Genomic DNA, 22,950 nt, shown 5'->3' with positions numbered 1-22,950 from the left:
ATTTCTGGCTGAGCAAACTGACCTTCATTCTTGCAGAACCAATAACGGCCGCGGCCGCTCTATCTTACGGAAACGGGAACAAAGCCACACGGCCGGATTCTCATTCAGAACATCGCCGCGTCGTCTGGAATAATTGAGCATATGCCGAGAAGACGTATGAGGAAGCGACAGGCCTGGCGGCCGGGCCGAGGCACGTGCTGCGGCTGAGGAAAGAAAAAAAAAAACAAAAAAAAAAGCCCCCCCCACCCACGCACGATTAAAAATGCAATTAACGCAAATGCGGTTCCTCTCGGGAAAGCAAGAATTTATTAGCAATTGACCTGCATCTCCGGGTCAAGCGGCACTTTGTCTTGCGCAACGATGGCGGCTAATGGATTTGGATGATCGCCAGCCTCTGATTGGCTTTTAATGGCGTCTAATGGCCGCGTTGCTTAAGGATCGCCAATGCAACAATTTGCTTTCTCTAATGAGTTCCCCCACGTTGCCGGCACGCCACGTTCTGTTCGACGGCGACTCCAAAATGATGCGTTTGAGAGGCAACCCGGTTGTCGACTAACAACGCCACGCATCCGAGATGAGCAATGTTTGTCATTTCAAATTCACCTGAGAGGGAACGCAGCCCAGATGGAATGGCACTAATTATATTCTTCTTCTTTCTGACATGCTTCAGTGCACAATTGCGACTTTGAAATTGTGGATTCTCCATGTGTGAAAGCTATCGTCAAAAAAAAAATCCATACCGCCGTGACCTGAAAATGCCGCAGCGGCGGCAGCAGCACCTCCTTGTCCACCCTCCATCGCTCCGCTTTCGCCTATCTCGGCGTCTGCATCTCTTGCCGTTCCTTTGCCCCCTTTTCGACGAGGAGCATCTCCTCCATCTCGTTATACATCAGTGCAATTTCCACGCAGCCGGATGGAAAGTGAGTGGGAGTACTGGGTTGCCGGATAAGACGGAGCTCTCCGACCGGCCAAATATGAACATTCAATTTCAGCCCCCCCCCCTCCACCTGAAAAACGTGCGCCCCGCTTCACTCGGCAGGCTCTCTTTTCACAACCGATGCACTTTCATGTCTCAAAAAATGGAGGAGCAACATGCAGGGCAAGCCAACCTCCATCATCGCTCGCCGCTTGGAGCTTGCAAGCGAACGTACTCAGCAGACGCTTCCTCGACACACACTCTTTGTTTGTAAATACGTTGGAAATGTCTGAAAACCCGCAGACGAAATAGGACTCAAACGTACACAAACTGGAGCGGCTTTTTTTCATCAGTTGTGATGACCTGGACAAGTTCGACGACGTTGTTCTGGAAAGTATAGAAGTCCATTTTCTCATGCGAAACGTCCAAAGCAATCCGTTTGCTCAGCAACACGTAGCAACATTCAGACTTTCGCTGTCCGTACATCTGTCTGGTCTTTCGTTTGACTTTCAAAATTTGTGAGACTTCCGCTGCCAAGCTGGCAAGGCCAACGATGAAGAAGCCGAGCGAGAAACAGAACCGCATTGCGTCCCAGGTGTCTGATTAGCTCAGGTGACATCTCCATTTCGCGAGGTTCCAAAAAAGCAGCGCGTTTGTTGAGCGCACCTCTTATGGAGTAAAAGTCACATTCAGTCAAGCAAACGCTTGATTGAGACACGACGTCTCGAAAGAAAAAAAAAAAAAAAAACAGCCGCTTCCTGACACATCTGGCCGGCAAAGTCTGAAGCCGTCGACTTATTTTGGGAGGCTTGAGGAATAACGACACGGAGGAAGCTGTAATCTTCTTGACTGACAGCGCCGCACAATGTCTCCTCTCCACACCCGAATCAGAAGAAATCGGCTAAAAGCAACGCGATTCATGAGCACAGAACACAGGCAGCCGGCGAGCCAACACAAATTGCAGTCAGCCACAAAGAGAAAAGACGGCGAAGGGAGGATGCAAGAAAAAGGAAAGCGTGTGTGACTTCACGTTTTTGGGCTAGCTTGTCATTTTTAGGCCTTCCGTCTGCTTTTCCGTTCGCGGTAGCACATTGTAAAGCCCTCCTGCGAGCAAATATTGAAACGGTGAGCGAATCATGACGACGACACAAGGACACGCACTTCAAGTGGGCTCCGCTAGATGTTTCAATTTTTCTTCACTTACTTTGTCAATCATGAACAACAACTTGGTTGATGACAAAAAAAAATAAAATAACCTCCCGTCTCTGGTGAATGAAACGTGCCGTCGGCGCGCAACACAAAAGAGTCTTGGCAAATGATCACTTCCGACAATCTTTTTAATTTATATTGTCGCATGTCGAAAAACATTGTGTGTTCATTAAAACAAAAGATAGGGCGGCACGCTGCCAAATGTGGGGCGGGGCTTCTGAATTGTTGTTGAGTTCACATGCACTCAATGGGGAGTCTATCCATATTTTTCATCCAACGTAACGTGCCCTTGCTGTGCACGTGTCAACAATCCACCCAATCATCCGTGCGCTGTTTCGATATTCTGAACAAGTCAAAGACAAAGACAAGAAATAACGAAACAAAAACACACCCGTCCAGCAGTGGTGTGAGATAAGAAGAAAAAAAATGAAGGCCACTGGTGGCAAAGTTTTGACCAACTCACAAAAGATTGTGAAAGAAAAATGTCACAAAGATTCTCGTCTCCCTTGACGTTTTTTGAGCGTTTCTTTGAAAATCCACAAAAGGTAAGAAGGATTCACACAAATTAGATGTGGAGTGAAGACCGACTGAATGCCGACGAAGAAAAGTCCATTTGGGGACAAAAGGCATCTCCCGCAAAACGCCGATGGCGAGTTTGTCGCATCTGGTTTTGATGTGAGGACACGACTCGCCTCAATCATCACCATTTCCATAAAGCAGCGATGTTGCTGCGCATAATAAAATGGAATAATTTGGCCGCCTCACATGCCGGCCGGGCTTTCTTATCTGGAGGGAAAGAAAGAAAGAAACAAAAAAAAAACAAAAGAGTTTGACGGTGAATGCAAGCAAATTAGATTTTGTTTTTAGACCACAAAGAGCAAAAAACAACGAGTGCAGTCAAGCCAGGACGTGGTGGTGATTTTGTTTGAAGGTCCGGAAGGGGCCAAAATGTCGCCTCCTTTGTTGAAGGACAACAAATGACCTCGGCGATCCAGACATCCACAGGTATAATCCTTGAGGCTGGGAGAGTTTTGACGCAGTTTAAGATGAGTAGATTGGCGAGCTTTTATTTGGCCAGAATAGCGGCGATAAGATGGCGCTGATTGCAAATTCTGCTTGTAATGCCTCATGCAGTTACTCAGAATGCTGTGTTTGCATTTGCAAAAGATGACATTAACGGCAATCTTCTGGGGGTGGGGGGGCGGCGGCAAATTCTAAACTTGATGGAGTCTCATCCAAACCATTTATCGTCACATGTTGACCTTCGTGATCCACGCGAGGACGCACGCTCATGGCCGCGCTTCCGGTGCGTCCGCGTCAGACGGGGACTTCCCGTTGGCCGTTGGCTCCTCGGTCAGGCGTCAGTGCAGCTGAAGACGGAAATAATCAAGTCAGTCGAGTATGGAGGAGGGGTCTCGCCTTGTTTGAAAAACACTCTAATGACCGTCAACACACTGGAAAAGAAACAAACGGAGTACTTGTTGCAGTCGGAAAAAGAACGGGAGAAACGAACCCGTGTTTCACTGCAGAACAACAAACAAATTTTCTGGTGAAAGAAGAGAATCCAGTCTTTCCTCTTAGTCAGCTCAGCGCTTGTCACTGAAGACGATATTTCGCGGCTCAGTCAAAATGTTCGAAAACGGTTGGCCATATGGGGACCTCTGCTATCTAAAAGTGAAAATTAGGTCCCGGTAGGATCTGTTTGGCTCTTTCCTCAAAGTTTAGACACGGCAAACAATGATGCAATGATTCTAACTGTCGGAACCGTTTGGGGAAGACAGGCGAAGCCTAACCCGAATCGAATCAAATATTTTCTTCAATATTCTGGAGCGTATAAAATGACGTAGACTGCACTTTCTCATTAGACCTCACTCAACCACTTCATCATCTCAGAGAACAACTTCAGCAAAAGCGTCAGTGTCTTGACACTCATCGATTAGGCGATCGTCACCTGGAATAGCCACTTCCGCATCATCGGCTCAGCTCAGTGTGCGAGGAGTCTCTCACGCACGCTTCACAATGATTGACCCTTAAACCGCTTTCACACAGCCCACCAAGCGTACAAATATCAATCATCCAAAAGCCTCCCGTTGCCTTCAAATCGCACAACGTGAAAATGGCTCCATTTCTGAACGTGTTTCTGTGACTTCAAAGTTGAACCTTTTCAAATTTTGATGAGACAATCTGACTTTGACACGGTCAGACGGGACTTTCGTATGATCGCAACACACAACCCTACCTATCGACGCCTTCCCCTTCCGCTATGATGGCGCACCTGCAAATGGTATGTGGTGGCGCGCTGATGGCTTGCGAAGGCTGCCCTCTGCGGGACGGCAGTATTGCTCCCCGCCGACACATCTTGTTACGCGTTAAAGCCAGGATGACCTCAAGGACTTGAAAGTGTTTCCATGGTTGACCCTGGCGATCAAGTTATTGTGGCTTTTCGGAGGCGATTTCACTCTTGTCGAAGCTTGCGGGGATCAGAGCGCTTCGTAACACTAACACTGACTCAGACTATCGCTGAAATGCACTTGTGAGCGAACAATGGCCGAGGCTGGACGTCTTCCACGCATCGCTTGGCAAACATTGCAGAGGTCAGCGTGGATTAAGTAGCTCAAATGCAAAATCTTCTCATTTTGATGCAGCCCAGCTGAACTTGGCGGCGTAATCTGGTTTTTGCTACAACAGAGCTTGCATTGAAATGTCAGATTTGTGTAAGCCAGCAGGCAACAGCAAACGCCGCGCACCTAAAATTCCAATGATCGGCTTCCACGTCCGCATGGCATCTCCAAATTGCATCTTAAAGCGGCCAAAAGTTCCTTTGACATGCCAATGCGAACGCTCCACAAGTACGCATCCATTTTGGGTGGCGACGGACCCGGTGCCTATCCCAGCCGTCTCGGCGACTGGCGGCCAGTCCACACGATGGGACAATCTTCAACTAGCCTGACGCGTTGCAGTGGCGATGCCGCTGTGTCCGGTCACGCACACGCTTGAGACACGTGCGTCCATCGTGAACGCCGATTGCAACTTGAGTGCGCTGACCTCGAGGCGAACGACCGGCCTCTTCTTTAAGGATTCCGAGCGTGACTGAGGTTTCGCTAACGTGCGCTTGCACATAACGGGCTGGCATTTGCAGTGCGTGAAGAAGGCGGTGTCGGGGAGGAAAAGCAACACAAGCGCAACGAGAAGAAGATTCAAACCCAAGCAGACGCGTTAACGAGGCACAAGCTCACCTTTCGGCCCGACGGCGAAGCAAGAGACGGCTTTCCATAAAACTCACGTGGTTATGCTGACCTTTCGCTCTGCTGGGCGGTCAGGAGGGAGGCACAGTTTTGAACCAGGCCAAAGCAACGAGTGAAGAAATCGTAGCTGCCGTCTCCCGAACACAAGACAGAAGACGCGTTGACGCACATCTGGCAGCAGACGTCGCAGCAGCGGTCCGAGCAAAATTTCCAGTCGTGGTTCGTGCAGCGGCCGCCGCCGTTCACATCGTTGTCCTCCTCGCTTTGTCGCTTGCAAGTCTGGCAGCCCATGGCCGTGCCTCTTCCGCACACACTCTTAGACGAAATCACAAAGTGGAAAAATGGACGATGTCCGCTAATGTGGTGGAGAAGAAAGAAATTCAGTGGGGAGAAAATGTTGAGAATTGTCCGGCAAGCTGTCTTGACAGAAGTCAAAGTTGCTTCGTGTGCAACTCGCTGCAAACACAAAGCTGGATGTCAGCGCGTTTGCCTCCTCAGACCTTATTGCGGTTGGCTTTGACGTCATTCAGCGGACGCGTAATGCGTCTTAAGATCAGCTCCGAGTCAAATCCGGCCAGTTGCAAAAGCGTAGTTAACATCGACGGCGTGACTCGAGCAAAAAAGACAAAGACGCTCTTTCAACAAACTGTTGAAATGGTGCGAGTCCAAACGGGAGATTTCAGGAATGCATCAGTAAACGTTCCTGGATCGGAAAACTCCGAACGCGTGAAATGCGAGAACGTGAATGAAGCAGACAAAGTCAAATCGAGTTCAAGTTACGGTTGGGCAGGAAAACAAAATGTCGACACTAAGTAGTTTTAATCAGGTTGGCCCTAAGCAGGAAGAAAAACTTTCCGTTACTAACGATATTATAAGTGGGGACTTGTTTTCTAACCTCCCCGTGTCTCGTTTTCTTTCTCCCTCTACGGCAGGCGAGTACCAACCAAGTCCCGCTCGAGCGGAAAGGCCCGAATTGAAGCGTCATGTTGTTGCTCGGAGGGAATTTTCCAAACATTTTTCAGCGCTCGATTGGCTGTCAGTGATGTGACAAGACGCAGACGTCCGGCTTGTTGGGAGAGCAAAAGCGGAAACCCTCTGGAGGGCGGTCGTCTGCGTGCAGCCGTTGTTCCCGTAAACATTTGCAGCGCCGATCAATACAGCTAGAGGACATCGGCCACCAATTACGATGGATGAATTTATGAACTCGTTGAAGACGACCACGTCGCCGTGCAATCTTTCTCCTTTTCTTGAAGTCGACAAAAGTTCCACAAAAAAAAGGATCCTTTTCTCGTGTCTTCTTGTGACAAAACAGACTTTAACATTTACTCCCAGTTTGGACAAAACTGCCGTTTGTTTGCGGCAGCGTATGGCAGCGCCGATTTATTGAACCAAAGCGTCACTCCAGCGTGGTCGAACAAATTTAGAAATTTTCCATAAACCGGGTGGAGATGGAGTCCTGTATTCCGTGGCCCGCCGCTGCCGCCGGCGTCACCCAGGAGGCGAAGGTAGCGCCAGGGGGCCGACGCCCAGATGGAGATCCGCAAGCACGGGAGGAGTACCGAGCTCCACCTGTTCTCGCCTGGCCCGCGAGGTGTGCCAGGGTTTGGGCCGAGGTGGCCTAGGTGGGAAGTCTTTGCTCTTGGCTCCTTCAGGAGGTGAGCGAGACTTTCTTGGAGATGCTGCGCTCAGACGCCAACTTGTGCGCCATCCGTGCCAAGCTGGTCGCTCAGCGACATCCAGCGGGCCCGACACATCAACCGAAAAGAGGAAAGGAACTTGGAAGCTATTTTGTTTCAAACTCTTGTCAGATGTTTTCATCTCACATTTCGCATAGCTGTTCAATTGAATGATGTTATGGTTGTTGTTTGTGACGACTGTTGCTAGGCGAATTCGCACGGGGTTGTTCTCACACCGTTTTTGTTCCATCACCAGACGTTTCAGTTCCATTCCAACAAAGATGTTTTTCAAGATTGGCCAAGACCCCCGGAGACTCGGGCCGTTGTCGGAGTCCTTCTACCACCTCTCCAAGAAGCCAAACATTTCCAACGATATGACTTTGGCTTTATTCTTTTCACTGTCCGCGTTTTGGACTTCTCTTCGCGGAAATTCCACTCTCTTTGATACGATTACATTTGTTAGCGATGCCGTACGATTGCTCGATTTCAGCGGGCAGTTAATGGAACCGCCGTTTCCATTGAAGTACTTTTCCGAAAAAAATTTGTTTCGGCAATGGGAAATCCTTGTGAGTAAGAAAGAAAACAACATGAAGCGCGCACACACTAACACACGCACGGACTAAAAGAATGTCCGTCCCGCCTCCTCTTGGGGGCGGGCCGCGCTCATCACGCTCAATCGAGGGCTGCATCTGTCCACGCGGGCGCTCTCCTGACGTTTCGTCATTTCCTCGCCTTCGCTGCTCCGACTGGCACGTGGGTCGCCTCCTTTCACACCGGCGCCAAACACAAATGTCGGCCGGGCCGACGTGACAGGTGAGTGACAATGAAGCAGATTTGACCTTGACGAGTTCCCAGATCAAAGTGACGGTAATAAAAGGCTGGAGTGAGCGATTGTTGGCCCGGGGGCATCCATTAATGAATGACATGAAGCGGGACAGGCGGGGGGGGGGGGGTGATGGAGGACAGGTGACAGCAGCCCACGCGTGAGCCGCAGAAGGTTCCCTCTTAAACATGCGCTTAATGGCGCATGCCCACACCTGCGTGCGCCCACTAATGTGCACAAGCAAAGTTTGGAGGTGTCACAACACAATTCAGACGCATCTTTGCCTCGCCTGAAGGCTGCGTTTACGCCAGAAGACCCTTCCCACCATTTCATTTCAGTATTCATACGCTAAATTGGTACTTCCCGCTGACGATGGCTCTCGTACCTGATTGTGAAATGATATGGATGCAAATAACTCTTTGCTTAATCCGCAGCTGCAGAGCATCCAGGCTGAATTTTCCAAAGCTACTTAAAAGATTGTGGCATCTGAATGCATCTTCTGCTGCAGCGCCGTTCCTATGAATTGAGTGGAATATGTTGGTCTTTCCAGCCCATCGTGGGGTCGTTTTGGATCATGAATTGATAGCGGCGATAAGTGTCACACTTGCTAAAGGAACACAGTGCTTAACCTCCCTAATCCCGGTGCGCACTTCACTTTGTGTCACCATAATTAGATTACTGCCGCTGATACTTTATTTGCCCGCAGACACCACGTTTGACATCCAGCTGTGGTCAGTTAAGTCCAGCGACATTCATCACCAGCACCAACGCCCTCTCATAATTAATCTTGCTCATCTTTTCCATGTTGTGATTTTGATACGTGCATATTTTCAATTTTCAACTTTTAAAGCACAGCCAATTTAGTTCAATGAGAAAATATATTTCTGTCTGCAAAATGATCACAGTTTGGGCCGTCTTGAGGAGCCGTCGAATGCATGAAGCTAGCAGAGATGAAGTCAAAGTTATGAGGCAGATTGTTGTCTTGTTTAGTCAGAAACTAAACGGTTTCATATTATTCTGCCACGTGTTGAAATTTGTCTTTCACTTGCCGCTGCAGTACACGAAGCTCGCTCTAGGGGGCCTCAAGGGAAGGAATTACAATTCCCTTTTGTCATTTGTTTGTCAGTTAATCAAGCGATTGTGGCATCCGCCGACCAATCACAAACTCATACGATATATTAAGACAATTTGTGCCCAATCCGATTGACAGGAAGTTCCCGTTAAACAGCTCATTAGACTGATTCACACGTGTAATTTGTTTACGAAGCCAAACTGATGTTGACATTCGATTCAAGTCAACTCACATCTCACTTTGATCAAAAAGGTTTGTATTTGTTGCATGTTGCATAAACGCTGCGCGCAATCACAGCGTTGCAAAGACCGATTTGAGATTTGCTCAACCTGAAGAATCTGAATTATTTTGAATTTGAATCATTTTGCCAGCTCAATTTGTCAAGTTGTCATATGTAGAAAAATACAACGAAATGCACATTCTCCCGAGGTTAAACATGGAGGCGGTCGCAACACCAAAAGTGCTTCTCCAAGGAATAAAAGTTCCCATCAGGTCCCATGTTGGATTATTAAAATCACATCCCTTTCTGCGGCAGGCTATGACATCTTCGACGTCCGCCCTTAACCTCCTTCGGGATGATGGCTCAAGACAATCGACGACGCTTTAACGATATAGTTTAAACAATATAAAACGGGGGCAGATTTATTCGAGCGTGGCTCGAAGATATGGCGGCGGCTGTGTGATATAAGACGGGCACGCAGCGTTACAGGCGACTCCCACATTTCACTGGAAATGACGAGACGGTCGTATTTCATCCCGGCCGTCCCTCCCCGAGGGCTCGGCTTCAGCACCTCGCCACTCTACATCATTCCGATCAACGGAGGGGGAAGGAAGCGAGGACTAATTGGCAGGTACTTTGTCAAATTCTGGGCTGACGAAGAGTCTCGGTGCAAGAAAGCGAAACAACTTGTGTCAATTTTGTGTCGCTGGAGAACCGCAATGCTGGTTCGGGTTCATTAACGCCAAACTGTCAACCCAAACTTTGTCACCTGTAATTTCCGCCACTTAATGGTTGTCAAATATGCACTCTCGTGGTTTTTGTCTGTCCTTCCGGATCACTAATGGTATTCATGTCACTCACTGTGTAAAATGAAAAAAAAAATGCTTTTTTTTTTTTTTACTGTATCTAAACAGTCCAATCAAGTTTATTGCTGTCGATGTTTTTCTGAGGGGCCTTCGTCAGAGAGAAAAGTTCATTTGTGGATTCATTTTTCTTTTCGCATGACAAGAAAAAAAAAAAAATGGGAGAAGGCAATTCCAGTCACTCACTCTCAAAATGTGGCAGACGTTTTACATGTTGCAAAAGTGGCAATTTCTCGACATGTCATAAACTTTGGAGCAAACGAGAAGTGCGGAAGTTTTTTTGATTTTGTGGAGATGATCAAGTGTTTTGTTCATAGGAGCGTCCGTTTGATCCACAATAATGTGCAGAACGTTGAAGTGGACAAGTGAAGTGCTTTGAATTTGGCTGACGATCGGTGACAAAGCAAGGAATGTCACAATGTTTGACAGCTGAAACGAAAACAAAAAACAAGCCGAGCACCCAAAAGGGGGCGTGCCTATTTGTCACAAATCTCATCCCCAAAAAGCTCTTACATCGCAATCGTCTTTTAGGGGGGTGCAAATGTTGGGCCTTTAAACTGCGCTGATTGTTTTAAAGCAATTGCATTGAGCTACATGACACGATAGCTGTGACCTACTTTCAGATTTTTATGTATTCATTTTCTGTACTGTCTCAGCTTTGTTTGGACAGTCAGCTAAACTCATCTACACCACGACTCTAAAGACGTTACTCTTGAGTCCACAGGTTTAATAGTGCAGAAAAAAGGAGAAACTGTAACATAGATTATGAGGCAATATTACCTTCAAGTCAGAATAAAAAACTAAATTCGTCAATATGAATTACTTTACATTCCAAAATAAATGAGCTAACATGACCTCAACTGCCATAGTAACGAGACATTGTGCTCACGCAATTAGCGAGTGCTAGCATGAATCTTAGCGTTTTTATACATGTTGCCGAATTAACATATTTTAACATAAAAGCGCCACAAAATTGCACATTGTTAACAACGCAAACTTGTACGTACCCATGATGCTACCAAAGGCGTAAGATGTATGCGGACTGGACTTGAATATCATCACATTTCTCTCTCATTTGACGATCTATTATTTTACTTTCTGTTTCCCCGCACGCGACGTCAGATATGATGACGTCACTTCCGGTTACGGACTACGTTGCGTCATGACGAAATTAAAGTTACGTTGTACTAAAAACATTTATAAAAAATATTTAACGCTAGACCTCACAGTAACTTGAGTACAACAGCTGGATTTAAATTAACTACAAATTGCAAACAGAATAGGGACATATGCTAACTACAATGTTCGTTTTGTATGCTTCACGTCATCAGAGGAATCGCAACGACATCACTCAAGAAAAGGCGACAAAAACATTTCCAATGCCTTAAAGATATCATCTAGTCATCATCAACTTGAGAAAATATGGCACAGCCGTGACATTACCAAGACCTGAATGTTGCCCTCAAAAATGAATGAAAATGCCCGATGGAAACAGGTCAGGGAAACTTTCAAGAGGTCAACTGTCACATTGAAAGTGCTGCAAGAATTTTGGGCAGTTTAGCCTTCTCTCGATCATGAATTGTCATGGCAGATATGTCGTCGTATGGCCAACACTAGGAGCATGTTGTTCACCTCAAACGCCAGGGTCCTTCCTCCGAATCCGTTTTTCCCCTTTAGCCACATCGACGCAGACTCCATCATCGCCTGTCACGCATCGACACTGAAAGCTGCGATGGAAAGGTGCCACGGCGCTGTGCGCTTTAAAAAGAGACGGATGTCATGTGTCATACTTTGATGCGCTCTTCACAATGATGGACAAATGCCCAGAGTACGCCTCGCGAGCGTGTCATCAAGAAGGTGTCACAACCCCGCCTCGCGTCTGCCGCGTCGAGTCTGAGGCGATCGATTCCGATCGGTCCGCGTGCAAGTCGTCAAGCCTCGGGTCTGACTCTGTAATGCGTGTCGACGTGGAGATCAAGAGAGCCGACTGGAGCGGCTGCTCGTAATGAAGAACAAGATAAGCGTTTGTTACCCCCTCGCACTCTGATTATTATTAAGCTCACTCATGGCGACCGACTGGCCATGTCTGCAAGCTGTCTACACCAAAACAAGGTGTCAAAGCTGCTCGAACGAGCGGATGCTGTCGTGAAATGGAACGAGCAAAGTGTTTTCAGACTTCTCAGCCATTGACTGAAAGACTCTCCAGGTGTATTTGGGTTCTGAAAGGACGAACTCTTCCGTCCTTGGGATGGAATGCCCATCTCTGATGTTGCCTGTTTTTTTTTTTCCGCTGGTAAAAAGTCTCAAAAACAAAAGAGAACATTAAAGGGAAAAAGAAAAACAAAGTTATATTGAATATTTTTTCCATTGCATTTTGCAAACCTAAATTTGATGGACAAGCTGCATCTTCAAACAATACGAGCTACTGCATTGAGTAAAATCTTTAAACCAAGCATGGAACTTTTTCAAATAAAAACAAACCTTGGCCACTATAGATATTTCCCTTAAATCCCAGCTCAACAACAACTCGACGCATTTAATAATCAATTTCTCGCAGTACATAGTTCCGCATTCTCCGCACAAATCGATTCTCCCGAACTTTATGACAACCGTCGCAAGCCGACATCGCGTTACATGTTGCCAAGCCTTGGTGGGGACGTGCTTTTTTTTTTCCCCCTGCTTTGCTTTCAGTTGCGAACTTCACCCGAGTTTATTCTATTCTTCTGCCGGTTGATCAGGCATTGTTGCGCGCTTCTGTACATTCATCCCACGTTTTGTTTATTTATTTCTTGATTTTCCGTCTCATAATGGACACAATATAGTCCTTGAGAATTGTAATTCCACTTGAACTTGCTTGCCTGCAATGAAAAACGCATCCTTTCAAAAAAACAAGAAGACAATTGTGCAGCTTTTTCGTGCCAGCGCAGTCTCTTGAGTTCCGACACAATTTGAGCTATTAAAAGGCTCCAAATAAATGGAATGAAAGGCACACCGTCGGTGAATCAAACCAGGCGGAAATGCCCGACCGGAGCCTGCTTGGCATCCGGTCCGTCCGCTCGTCCGCTCGCTCGTTCATCAAAAGGAGCGAGCGAGGAGATTTATCCAGCGCGGAAAATAGGTGGCGAATTAGCCGCGATTTATGAGCGCGGGTCGCGATGGCGAGGCGCGAGCGGCTGCTACTTGACATTTGAACAGAGAATATTGGCCATGGCTGCAAACAGGAAATTGGAACAACGCGGCTGAGGAATGACTCGCAGCGCAATCGGTCGGGAATTGAAAAGGTTCCGCTCGGATCATTTCTGGAGTCGACGGAGTTAATTGAACACGTTGGCTCTACTTGAGATTTGACTTTGAATCCCAAAGAAAATAACGTCCCGCTTTGAGTGGTCTTTGGGTGTTGCTTAAAAAGCAATCGTGTGACAATTCTATGCACGATACGTTGCTATGGCAACGCTGGCGTTCCTCACCTCTTCGCCCAAATCAGCCGGGAGAAGCTCACGATGAAGCCCACATGAGCTCTCTGAGCAACGCTCGCTCTAGAAACCGAATGGCTGCGTGACGTCATTGTCTACTTTTACGGTGCGTTGGAGGCATAATGAGCTCGCCGTCGGTGAGCCGTGACTCATCACTCGGGGAGGACAGTCAGCTCTTGGCCTCGAGACGTCTACAATGTATCGGCATCGGACGCACGATGCTCTTTTGCCATTTAGCATCCGGTTGGACTCTCCCCCGCTTTGCACGTTTTCCATTTTGTGCGTCCGCACACGAGGCTGCCGGTCAGGCAGGTTGCGGCCGCCACGGCACTTCTCGCCTCGCTCACCTTTGAAGACGCTCGCTGTCAAAAGTGCTTTTTGGCGCAGACCAGGCCAGAGGTGAAGCAGCTCGAGAGCCGGGAGACGAGCTTTCGCTTTCGTCCAACCGGCCGATGGAGAGCGACGCATCAAAGATTTTTCTTGCCTATACGAGAAACGTTTTACTTTTGCAGCACATCTCGACACCCCAAGTCCAAAATAGCTCGGCCAAGAACAAAAGGATACATGTAAATATGGAGGGAGCACAACAATAATAATTTTTTGAATACAAGAGCTTATCTGAGAACTGATGAGCATGGCGCAGGAGGGGGCGGGGCTAACATGCCTCCGAATGGGCGTGGTTACTTGCCAGAAGGGACGAATCCCGCAGGAGTGAAGCTGGAAAGCGATCGATCGCTCTTCACTTGCCAACTGGCCGACCTGCGCTCGTGACGACGACGACGACAGACGCTCGCCTTTTATGGACTTCCTGTTGGCGAGGGCCGGCCTGGTCAAAGGTCGGACTGCGCGCCCCTTGTGACAAAAGTAGCAAAGTGTCTGCAGCTGCGACAATTCGCAAGCCCTCCGCGGCCGCCTGACGTCACAATGACACTAATTATGTTTTTGACATAATCACTTCACGAGAGCGCTCGGTGATTAGCTCAAGTGGCTTATCTAATGAAAATGATGTCTTGCTTTGTTAACCTTGTGTGGCTTTGCCACTCAGGTGTTAAATAGCGGCGGACGTGAGGCGCGTGCAAAAGACGAGCGAGCTTCATCGTGCCGCCCGAATGTGCTTTACACTTGACTTTACGGTGGCCTGATGAAAATCAATATGCCGGCTGACGAGAAAAAAAAAAAACAAAAACGGACAAATGCTGTCAATAAAGCATGGTTGCCTCGTCTATTCTGCTTTTCTTTTTGACAGACTTCCTTTTTTAGCAAAGTCGGATCCTGTCGCTTGCGTTTTAAAACTGGCCGTCTTTCGGCCTGCGTTCCAAATTCTTGATGGCGTCTTTCTGCATCGTTTTGCCTCGACTTGTTTTTTAAGAAACACATTTTCGACGGAGGAGGACCGACCTCAACAAGTGCTGCTCGCAGAACAACAAGGTGAGAAGCAAAGAAAAACGTGAAGCTGAAGAAATTCAAATTCAAAATACTGAGACGGGTCGCAAGTTGAGGCCGATGCTTTTCTTGTTTTCATGTTTGCACCGTTAAGCTTCTTCGAGGAGTTTTTGTGTGTGTGTGTTGAAAAGAGAGAATTTTGTTCCTGTTGTGTGCTGGCAGCCCCAACAATGCGCATCACCCCCCCCCCCAACGGCGCATTGGCGCATCCACCACATTTATTTACATTACAGCGCGGCCCACTCCCCGAAAAGCTCATAAATCACGCTGACACCGCAAAGTTAGCGGGGCAACTCAATCGGCGCACTTTTAGCCAACGAATTCGAACAATGCCAACGTTACCGTGTCATCATTCAAAGTCATCGATCACATCGCAAGCTCGTATTTTTGTGATTCGCCTTAATTCACCTGAAAGCTAATGTTTACAGACGAGCTGGCGTAATCGATGATTTATTTCCCCCCCCCCCCCGGATTCCTGCGAAAGTTGACGAGTAATTTATTTTTGAAGCCACTGTCCTAAATTTACATTGACAGGAGTACATTTGATTTTGTTGACTAAGGTGAAGTTGGTTAAATGTTTTATATCGGAAGGACTGAAAAAGTACTTATGTGGATCGCAAGACAATATTTAGCATGCAACGAAGGCAAAAATGGTGGACGTGGGGGGGCGGGGCTCACTTTATGATGGCAACGTACTCAGATGAGTCGACATCAACATGAAAAAAAAAAAAGGATCATTCCCTCATCATCGTCGATCAAGGTCATTAATTGCTGCAAGCGCTGCGTCGGTCGCTCGGGTTAACACAACTGAGTGGCATTTGATGTGAAATTTGAGGGATGTCGTTTACTTTTTAAAGCTTACGCTCAAATGCTCACCCATAACAAGCAACAGGAGATCCACTGCGATGTCTCCCCCCCCCCCAAACAGGATTTCAACATCTTTTCTGTTTGTGCTTTTTAGGCATCTTACACAAAAGTGACTCAGGCATGGCTGACTTCCACCGGGAAGGAATTGCCAAGTTAAAACCGGCGTGAAATTGTAAGAAACCTCGGGCTTATATCTCTCTTTTTATCCCACCTAATCTTTAGCGTGCCCAGGGTCTTTTTTATAATGCCGCCCTATTCCATTTTGTGCAGGCGAGGGAGGGGTGTCGGCCTCCACATTTGCCCGTGTGATCAGCCAAAAGGCTGCTAAGTGGGAAACGAATGAGGCAAAATGATTTTTGCTCCGCATGGGGGGGGGGGGACAGCTTTTAATTACCTTCTGAAAGAATGACATTCCACATGACATGGATGACCTTTTTGAGAAGGCGATCCGGAACCATCCGCGATGTGATTTTTCCTGTTTGCATTTCCGCCTCGTTCTCCGTCATTTGAAGCGTCGCGTGAATTGCTCAGGATGCGCTCGTTGAGCCCTTCCATAATTCTGACGGGCCCGGCAACGTTCGTGTTTCTTTCATCTTGACTGCGATGACGCCAACTTGGGAGGTGAGTCTCTTTGCGTGAGCGGTGGTCGTTTGGACCACTTTCAAATCCATCCACTTGCGTTGTATCAGCCGCTAGCTAGCTTTTAGCTAACCTGGCTATTTTGGTCTCCGCGCTAGCGTCGATGTTTGCAAACGAGCTCGCTAGGATGGCGTGAGAGGCCGACGGCAACAAGAACTAAGCAAATTCTTTGAAACGTCGCCCGGCTGGGCTTTGGCAGATGAATGGAATGTTCATTTGTTGCTCGTTGCGTTTTAAAAAAATAGTCGGAGGAGTCCGTATACGGCTTGCGTATGCAACATCGAGTAGCAGCTTGTTGTGTTCCGCCCTCGTCCTTGTTGACATAAAAGCCGTACTTGGCATTCTTTGCAGAAATTGGCCATTTGCGATTTGAGACGTTTTATTAAAGGAGGGAGTTATTTGAGGAAATGTTCTCTTTGGTTTTCTGGCTTATGCTCGGAAAGCATTGTCACAACTGCTTTACTGTTTCAAATCTGTTTTGTAATCAAATGTTCATAGTCATCTCGCCAAATCATCCAGCGGCGGAGGCATAAGGGGAATCCACCAAAAAAAAAAAATAACATCTTCATTCGAAATCAGTCAGCCGGGAAGCGAGTTATAAAAGGGGAGCAAACCAACGTCATTCGATCACGTGCTGCCTGTCGGCTTGATGAAAAAAAAAGTGATGGAACAGACGGCCAAATTGGCCCTGGAGTGCCGCTTTGCCACATAACGACGAGATATCAATGCACCTGCGTGACTTTTTATTGTCCATCACGTTTAATGCGCACGGCGTGGCACGCAAAAATGGCCCCGCAGCAAAGCACGCAATCAATGGCGGTCATGTCGCGGCTTTCAGGTGACGTCTTGAATGAAACGTGGGCAGGACGGCGGCGGCTTTAAGACTTTTCAATTTGCAGCGGCTTCCTTGGGGGCGCCGCGGCGGCGGCGGCGGCGGCGGCGGCGGGGGATCAATGCCAAATGACTGGAAAATTGCTAATGTTATTTACATCAAAGTGAGACTGGAGGAGACCAATTATGCCGGAGAGTCGAGGCAATATTCCAAAGTGGCTTGTCTCCTGGGTAAAGATGCCCTAATATTTTCAAATCATTATTGTTTTTTTAATTTTATTAATTTTTTTACCAGAAGAAGCTGAAACTCAGGAGACCTCACGTGTTTATTCGGTACACCCGAGCAGTTTAATTCGATTCTGAAGGAGAGGTGAATCAAACATGACTTTTCAGTAAGTGATTGTGAAAAGTATTGATTTAACGAAATGTTCTTTTTGTTGGTGTGCCGTCTGAACCTTTGTTGAGACCGTGGTGCAAATGTAGCCACTCTATATAAAAAAAAAAAAACGATGACAGAATTAAAAATGTGAATTGTTTTCTTACGTTGACGTCGCGCCGCTCCTTCTGGCATACACACCTCGGCCACCTGGGGGCAGCATTATTCATCCATTGAAACTCACATGCAAAAAGAAGAGTTTCAGAACAGACTTCATTTGTTGCAGTAACGGCGGCCATTTTCTCAAAGGCAAAAGAACAAATGTGAGTATTGTTTCTAGATTTGTTGCTCGGCCGTTATGGGGAACATTGTGTCCTTGAAATGATTTTGGTTGACAGCTTTTAAGTCCTTGTCGGATGTATTTTTTAAAACTTCAATTGTCATTACGTTGCATGTTGCGGTGCACTTTCTAGATTGGATGTCTGTCAGTCTTGGCCAACTGAGGGCCATCATCTCGTGTGTTTTTGTAACCAGGCCGACACTTTTTGGTGACTCATCTTTCCTTCCTCTGGCTGCACTTTGGTTGCATTTTTCACGTTTCCATTTGCAGTTCCGACTGTCTCAAGCCAAGACCTGCGACTTGATCTGTTGCCAGGGAGGGACCTGATTTTGTCGGCGAGCGAGCCACCGCCGATGAGGCGTTCAGACCCACGTAGCAACCAGAGAGGGAGCGTGGCCTCCTTTGCCGAGGAGAGCGCATCCAATTAGGCAAGCCGCAACTGGCGGCGCAAGTGCAAATGTCAGCCGGAGGAGCTTGGACAATTAAGAGGGACGCTCGGCTGCTTTTCATCTTACACGTGAAACAGTTGATCAGTCGCCGGTGACAAAGGGCGGGCCTTTGCCGTCCTTCACTTTCACACAAGTGAGGCCAGCTCCTCTTAAATGAAACTCAAATCCGTGGAGCTCATGCAAATTGGGCGTCTGCTGAAAGGCCATGACGCATGTTCCCCATCTTCACCGCAATGATTTTTGTCACCTCCCTGAATTCGACGTGATGCACTTCCGTCTGCGTTACAGACAACGTTCGAATAGAAGCTGAGCTGCCATTTCATTGAGGAGGATGTGGACAAAGATTGTTCTCCTGCTCCGCCATTTAACTAAAGAAGACATATTATGGAAAAACAAAGTTCTCGCAAGTGGCTGGCCACTCATCAAGTGTGAAATGAAAGAAGCAAGTCAATGTGTCGTTTGCTGCCGCTTTCCAACAATGCGTCAAACGGCCCCCCCGCCCCCGCAGCAAGTTTGTCCTTGCCCGACATGATCGGCTGGCATGGATGAAGATACTGAGCCACTTTCAAGTGACTGCTGAAGTCTGGCCGGGGGCCACCAGACTAAGGACCACGAGGAGCCCGTGGCCCCGTTCACCAATGATGAGGGCATTGTGATTTCCTAAGATTTCCATTTTTTGAACAACACTTGTCTGACATTCTGAACGTTCAACAGCGTTTGTTCTCAATCTATTCTCAACACTGTCAAGGTGTTATTATTGTGTCAAAATGAAGTGGAGATAGACCGCTCGCATTGATTTTGTGAACAAAAAATGAAATTGAGCGTGTTTGATACGCGGAGTTTCTGCCCAACAGCGAAGATGCGTCTCCTTTAACGAACCAATGGATGATACTCTCACTTTCCCGAGTAAAGCAGCAGGTGTTCACAGAACATATTAATACCAGATGTGCTCATCTTGTCGTGACACCGGCGGTACACGTATTTTTTATTGCAGCCCCCCCCCGCATGACTTGCAGCATCAGCCAACCTCGGTTTCCTCTGCAGTAGAACACTCATCGAGACAGAACACCTGCCGTGGCGCCCCCCCCCCCCGAGAGCCGTCCCCAGCAGCTTGCTAATGTCAACCTGCCCGCTATGCACAGTGGGGGGGGCTGGGGGGTTATTTTCAGCAGCGGCGACTAAGCCTCCAAGACGGCGGCAATTTCCCACAGCACGACAACGAGGCTGGAGAGCAATCTGCCGGCCCAAGAGTCTCATCATCAGCACGTCATTATCGGGAGGGGACGCAACGTTTGGATGACAACGGCAAACCGGAAGCAACGAGACAATAAAGCGCCAAAACGAAGACAGAAAACGGCGACGTCCCACCAGCGGAGCGCCCACCCGTTTTCACTTTGAACAGCAACAGATCTGAGCATGCTGGCCGGCCTGAGTTTTGTAAATGCTTCCGGCCCTTTCGAATGAATGCCTTGTGCGTCCGTCCATTTTCTGCAGTGTTTGTCCTCAGAAGGCTTGTGATTGAGCCCAACTAACTTTGGACTAAAAAAAAAAAAGCCTATTGTCCTCGCCTTATTCAAAAGCATCTTATTTTTGGACGCCAACTTTACTTCCTTCATCCTGGTCGTGAATTCCGACAGGCTCGTTTGCTGCTTGTTTAATAATCATTGGCAGTTTCGGGCCTGACTCAAGGATGATCTCTGCAAATACAGCCGAGCTTTCACCACAGCACACAATCATTGTTTAATCCTTGTGGGCTTTTAAAATGTTTGTGAGGACTTACTTGTTCATTGAGCCTTCTGATTTCTTTCTTTCTTTTTTTTTTAAATTTAAATCCATGCTAAAGCTGAATCACAACAGTCCAACTGGGAGGAGGGGAAATGAATACCTTTGTCTGCCACTTGGGGGCAGTATCGTACAGAGCTTCTGTGGCCATCAAACCATAATAAAATGCACTTTTAGTGCATATAAGTGCATGATGATGCATTCTCAGCACAGTGAAATTTAAGCAAAGTCGTTTATCTTCACCTAAAGTTGGAAACCAACATTCAAAAGCACAATTAAATGACTAAGGAGTCGTTAATTTGATGGGGACTCCTCCTAAATCCGTGTTTCCCAACCTTCAGCCACGTTTTTCATTACAAAAAGGCTCACCACTCAACAGAAACGTCACAGTAAGTATCATTAGTGAAATAAAGAATATCTGGTGTGAAATTTACGTACTCTCTGGAATTTGGCCACCACAAAGAGGATCTATTGTCAGGAATGGCAACAGGTAGATATTTGTGTTTGTTGTGCATTCTGTCATCTGACTGAAGAGCATTCACGCTGCTTGTACGCAATCTTGCCGGTGTAGTTAAACGAACAAGCATAAACTGTATTTGTGATGAATGCATTTAATCGAAATTGGATATCATCTCCCGCCGCACCACTGATGATCTCTCACGGCACCCTGGTGGGAATCATTGCTTCAAATCAGTTTTTCCAACCTTTTATTGAGAAAGGCACACGTTTTACATTCCAAATAATCTCAAGGCATACCAGCTAATAAAAATAATACCCAAGTTAATTATGCACCTTCTGCCACCTAGTGGAAGAACATGTAATTGCACTGCCTGTCACTATACGTCGCCGGCATAGATAAATAAACAAAAGATGCATCATTTCCAGTCAATTAATTCTCATCTCCAAACCAATTAAATGAGTCGTGATAATTGCATTGTTTGGAAATTTCTGCTTGAAATCACTTCAAATTCATACTGAAGCAAGAGGTCCGGTCCGTGTTCAACGTGACGTTCAAGAGCCTATTGTGCTCATGCTGCCTGGCTCTTTTTGATACCTTGCGCGCGTGCATGTGCGTGTTCGCGCCAGCCCGGTCTCTCTCCCTCATCAACAGTCTGACGCACAAGAGCAGCGGCGGCGGCGGCGGCGGAAGCAGAAGCAGAAGCAGAAGCAGAAGCCAGGACGCTTGTGCCTCTCCCTGGGAGTGTTCGTACGTTCGTACGTACGTTCGTGCGTGCGTGTGGTCGCGCCAGAGCAACATGTTTCCGGTGTGGGGACGTGCAAAGAAGTGCGCCGGAGGCTCGACGGTGGCGGCACCAGCGGAGGTGCCGCAGCAGCAGCAGCAGCGGCAGAATCTGAAGCAGCGCTCGACCATGGCCGCGTCTGGACGGGTCAGGAAGGTGCAGGTCTCCTGTTGGATTCTGGTCTCGGCGATGTGCTTCTGCGCCCGGGCTCAAGGTAACGTGCAATTGTTTGGCATGCGAGTGTTTTTGTAGGACATAATGAAGTTTGCAACGCTTGTCGTGTCCGCTGAAAGAATCTCAGCACTGCCTGGTTCGACATGAGGTCCAACTGACCAATCTGCTGAGATGCCGAAGCGTCGCGAAACAAATACCTGAGACGTGTTGAAATGTGCCTTTTGTTTCATGTGCTGGTGGACGAGTGCACGAGCTGTCCCTAATATTTTGACCCTCCCATGTCACTTAACAGATGAGCCAAAATGTGATTTATGTGTCGGGTGGGCGACAATGACACCGGCACCATTAAGCGGCCCTGATCATGAAATTAGTCTTGAAAGGAAACAATTTGAGGGTAGCTGTACCTAATGAAGGGGCCCGTGACTCGATATGGAATTCATCATTCCAAAATGTTTTTGCCCTCCCGACAGCCTGTTTTACTCTCCTAATGTTCAATTTCTTGATTGCTTCAAATAATGTTTTTTTTTTTGCTCAAGTGAGATCTATAAAGTCCAGAAAGCCGTCTCTCTGTGCGAAAGCTCCATGAACTGTCGCTCCGATTGTAGATGGAGCCTCGCTTTCTGCCCAGAGGCCACCTTAATGGCCTCGCCGACGCGGCCGTAATATTGCGCGAGTTATGGCGGGGTTATTGTTTGAAAACGATCTTGGGTTTTGCCTAATGAGCGTTCTTGAACAAATGCGTTGCACAACCAACGAGTACATCATGAGCATGAGCAGCGTGCGTGCAACTGCTCTTCATCGCAGTAAGCCGTGCTTCACGAGCACTACGAGGTAATGAGATATAAAATGGACGGCCGGTCGGGTCATTTCTGGCCTCGGTGTCGTGAGAAAGACTCAACGAGTGTCAAAATGAAGGTTAAATCCAATCAAATGTCCGTTACTTGCGGCTGTTGCAAGAAGCAAAGCTAAGTTTGTTGAGGTTTTGGACGTGGAGTGGACCCCTTGATACTTTTCATTTGTAATCGGACCCAAATTTCGTGGGACTTTCTTCCCAATGTTGTGAATTTTCCTGATGTCTTCGACTCACCCAAGAAATGGTTTCGCTTTTGGGGGCAAAGCGGTGCCGTCCGTGAGAAGAACAAAATAGCGAGATGACGTTCCGGTTAAGTTCTCGTCGATTTTGTCCAACGTTTTGTTTGCGTTGTTGGACGGCCATGTTGGCTTCTTTTCGCCATTTTGTTACTTAGCGAGTGTTTGATTTCATTTTACGCTTGTGTGACAGTTTATCGCTATTCATCAGAAGTGAATGAA

The 22,950-nt window shown here is 47.5% G+C and overlaps 1 protein-coding gene across 9 annotated transcripts in view; it reads left to right on the top strand.

Annotated features, from left to right (window-relative positions):
* Positions 1-21,441: 21,441 nt before the first annotated feature.
* Positions 21,442-22,950, top strand: part of LOC148322005 (protein sidekick-2-like) — a 67,589-nt gene continuing 66,080 nt past the window's right edge. For all 9 annotated transcript variants that reach the window (XM_088316793.1, XM_088316791.1, XM_088316795.1 and 6 more), the window contains exon 1: positions 21,442-21,679. In XM_088316793.1, the coding sequence (XP_088172919.1) occupies positions 21,481-21,679 (199 nt within the window). In that variant the 5' untranslated portion in view covers positions 21,442-21,480. The remainder of the gene's footprint in view (positions 21,680-22,950) is intronic.

The sequence above is a fragment of the Idiotropiscis lumnitzeri genome, chromosome 15, assembly GCF_059441095.1.
Source record: "Idiotropiscis lumnitzeri isolate Australia: NSW breed Sydney's pygmy pipehorse chromosome 15, RoL_Ilum_1.0, whole genome shotgun sequence".
Taxonomy (NCBI): Eukaryota; Metazoa; Chordata; class Actinopteri; order Syngnathiformes; family Syngnathidae; genus Idiotropiscis; species Idiotropiscis lumnitzeri.
Note: the sequence above shows the minus strand (reverse complement) of the source record. Positions and strands in the feature narration are given on the sequence as shown.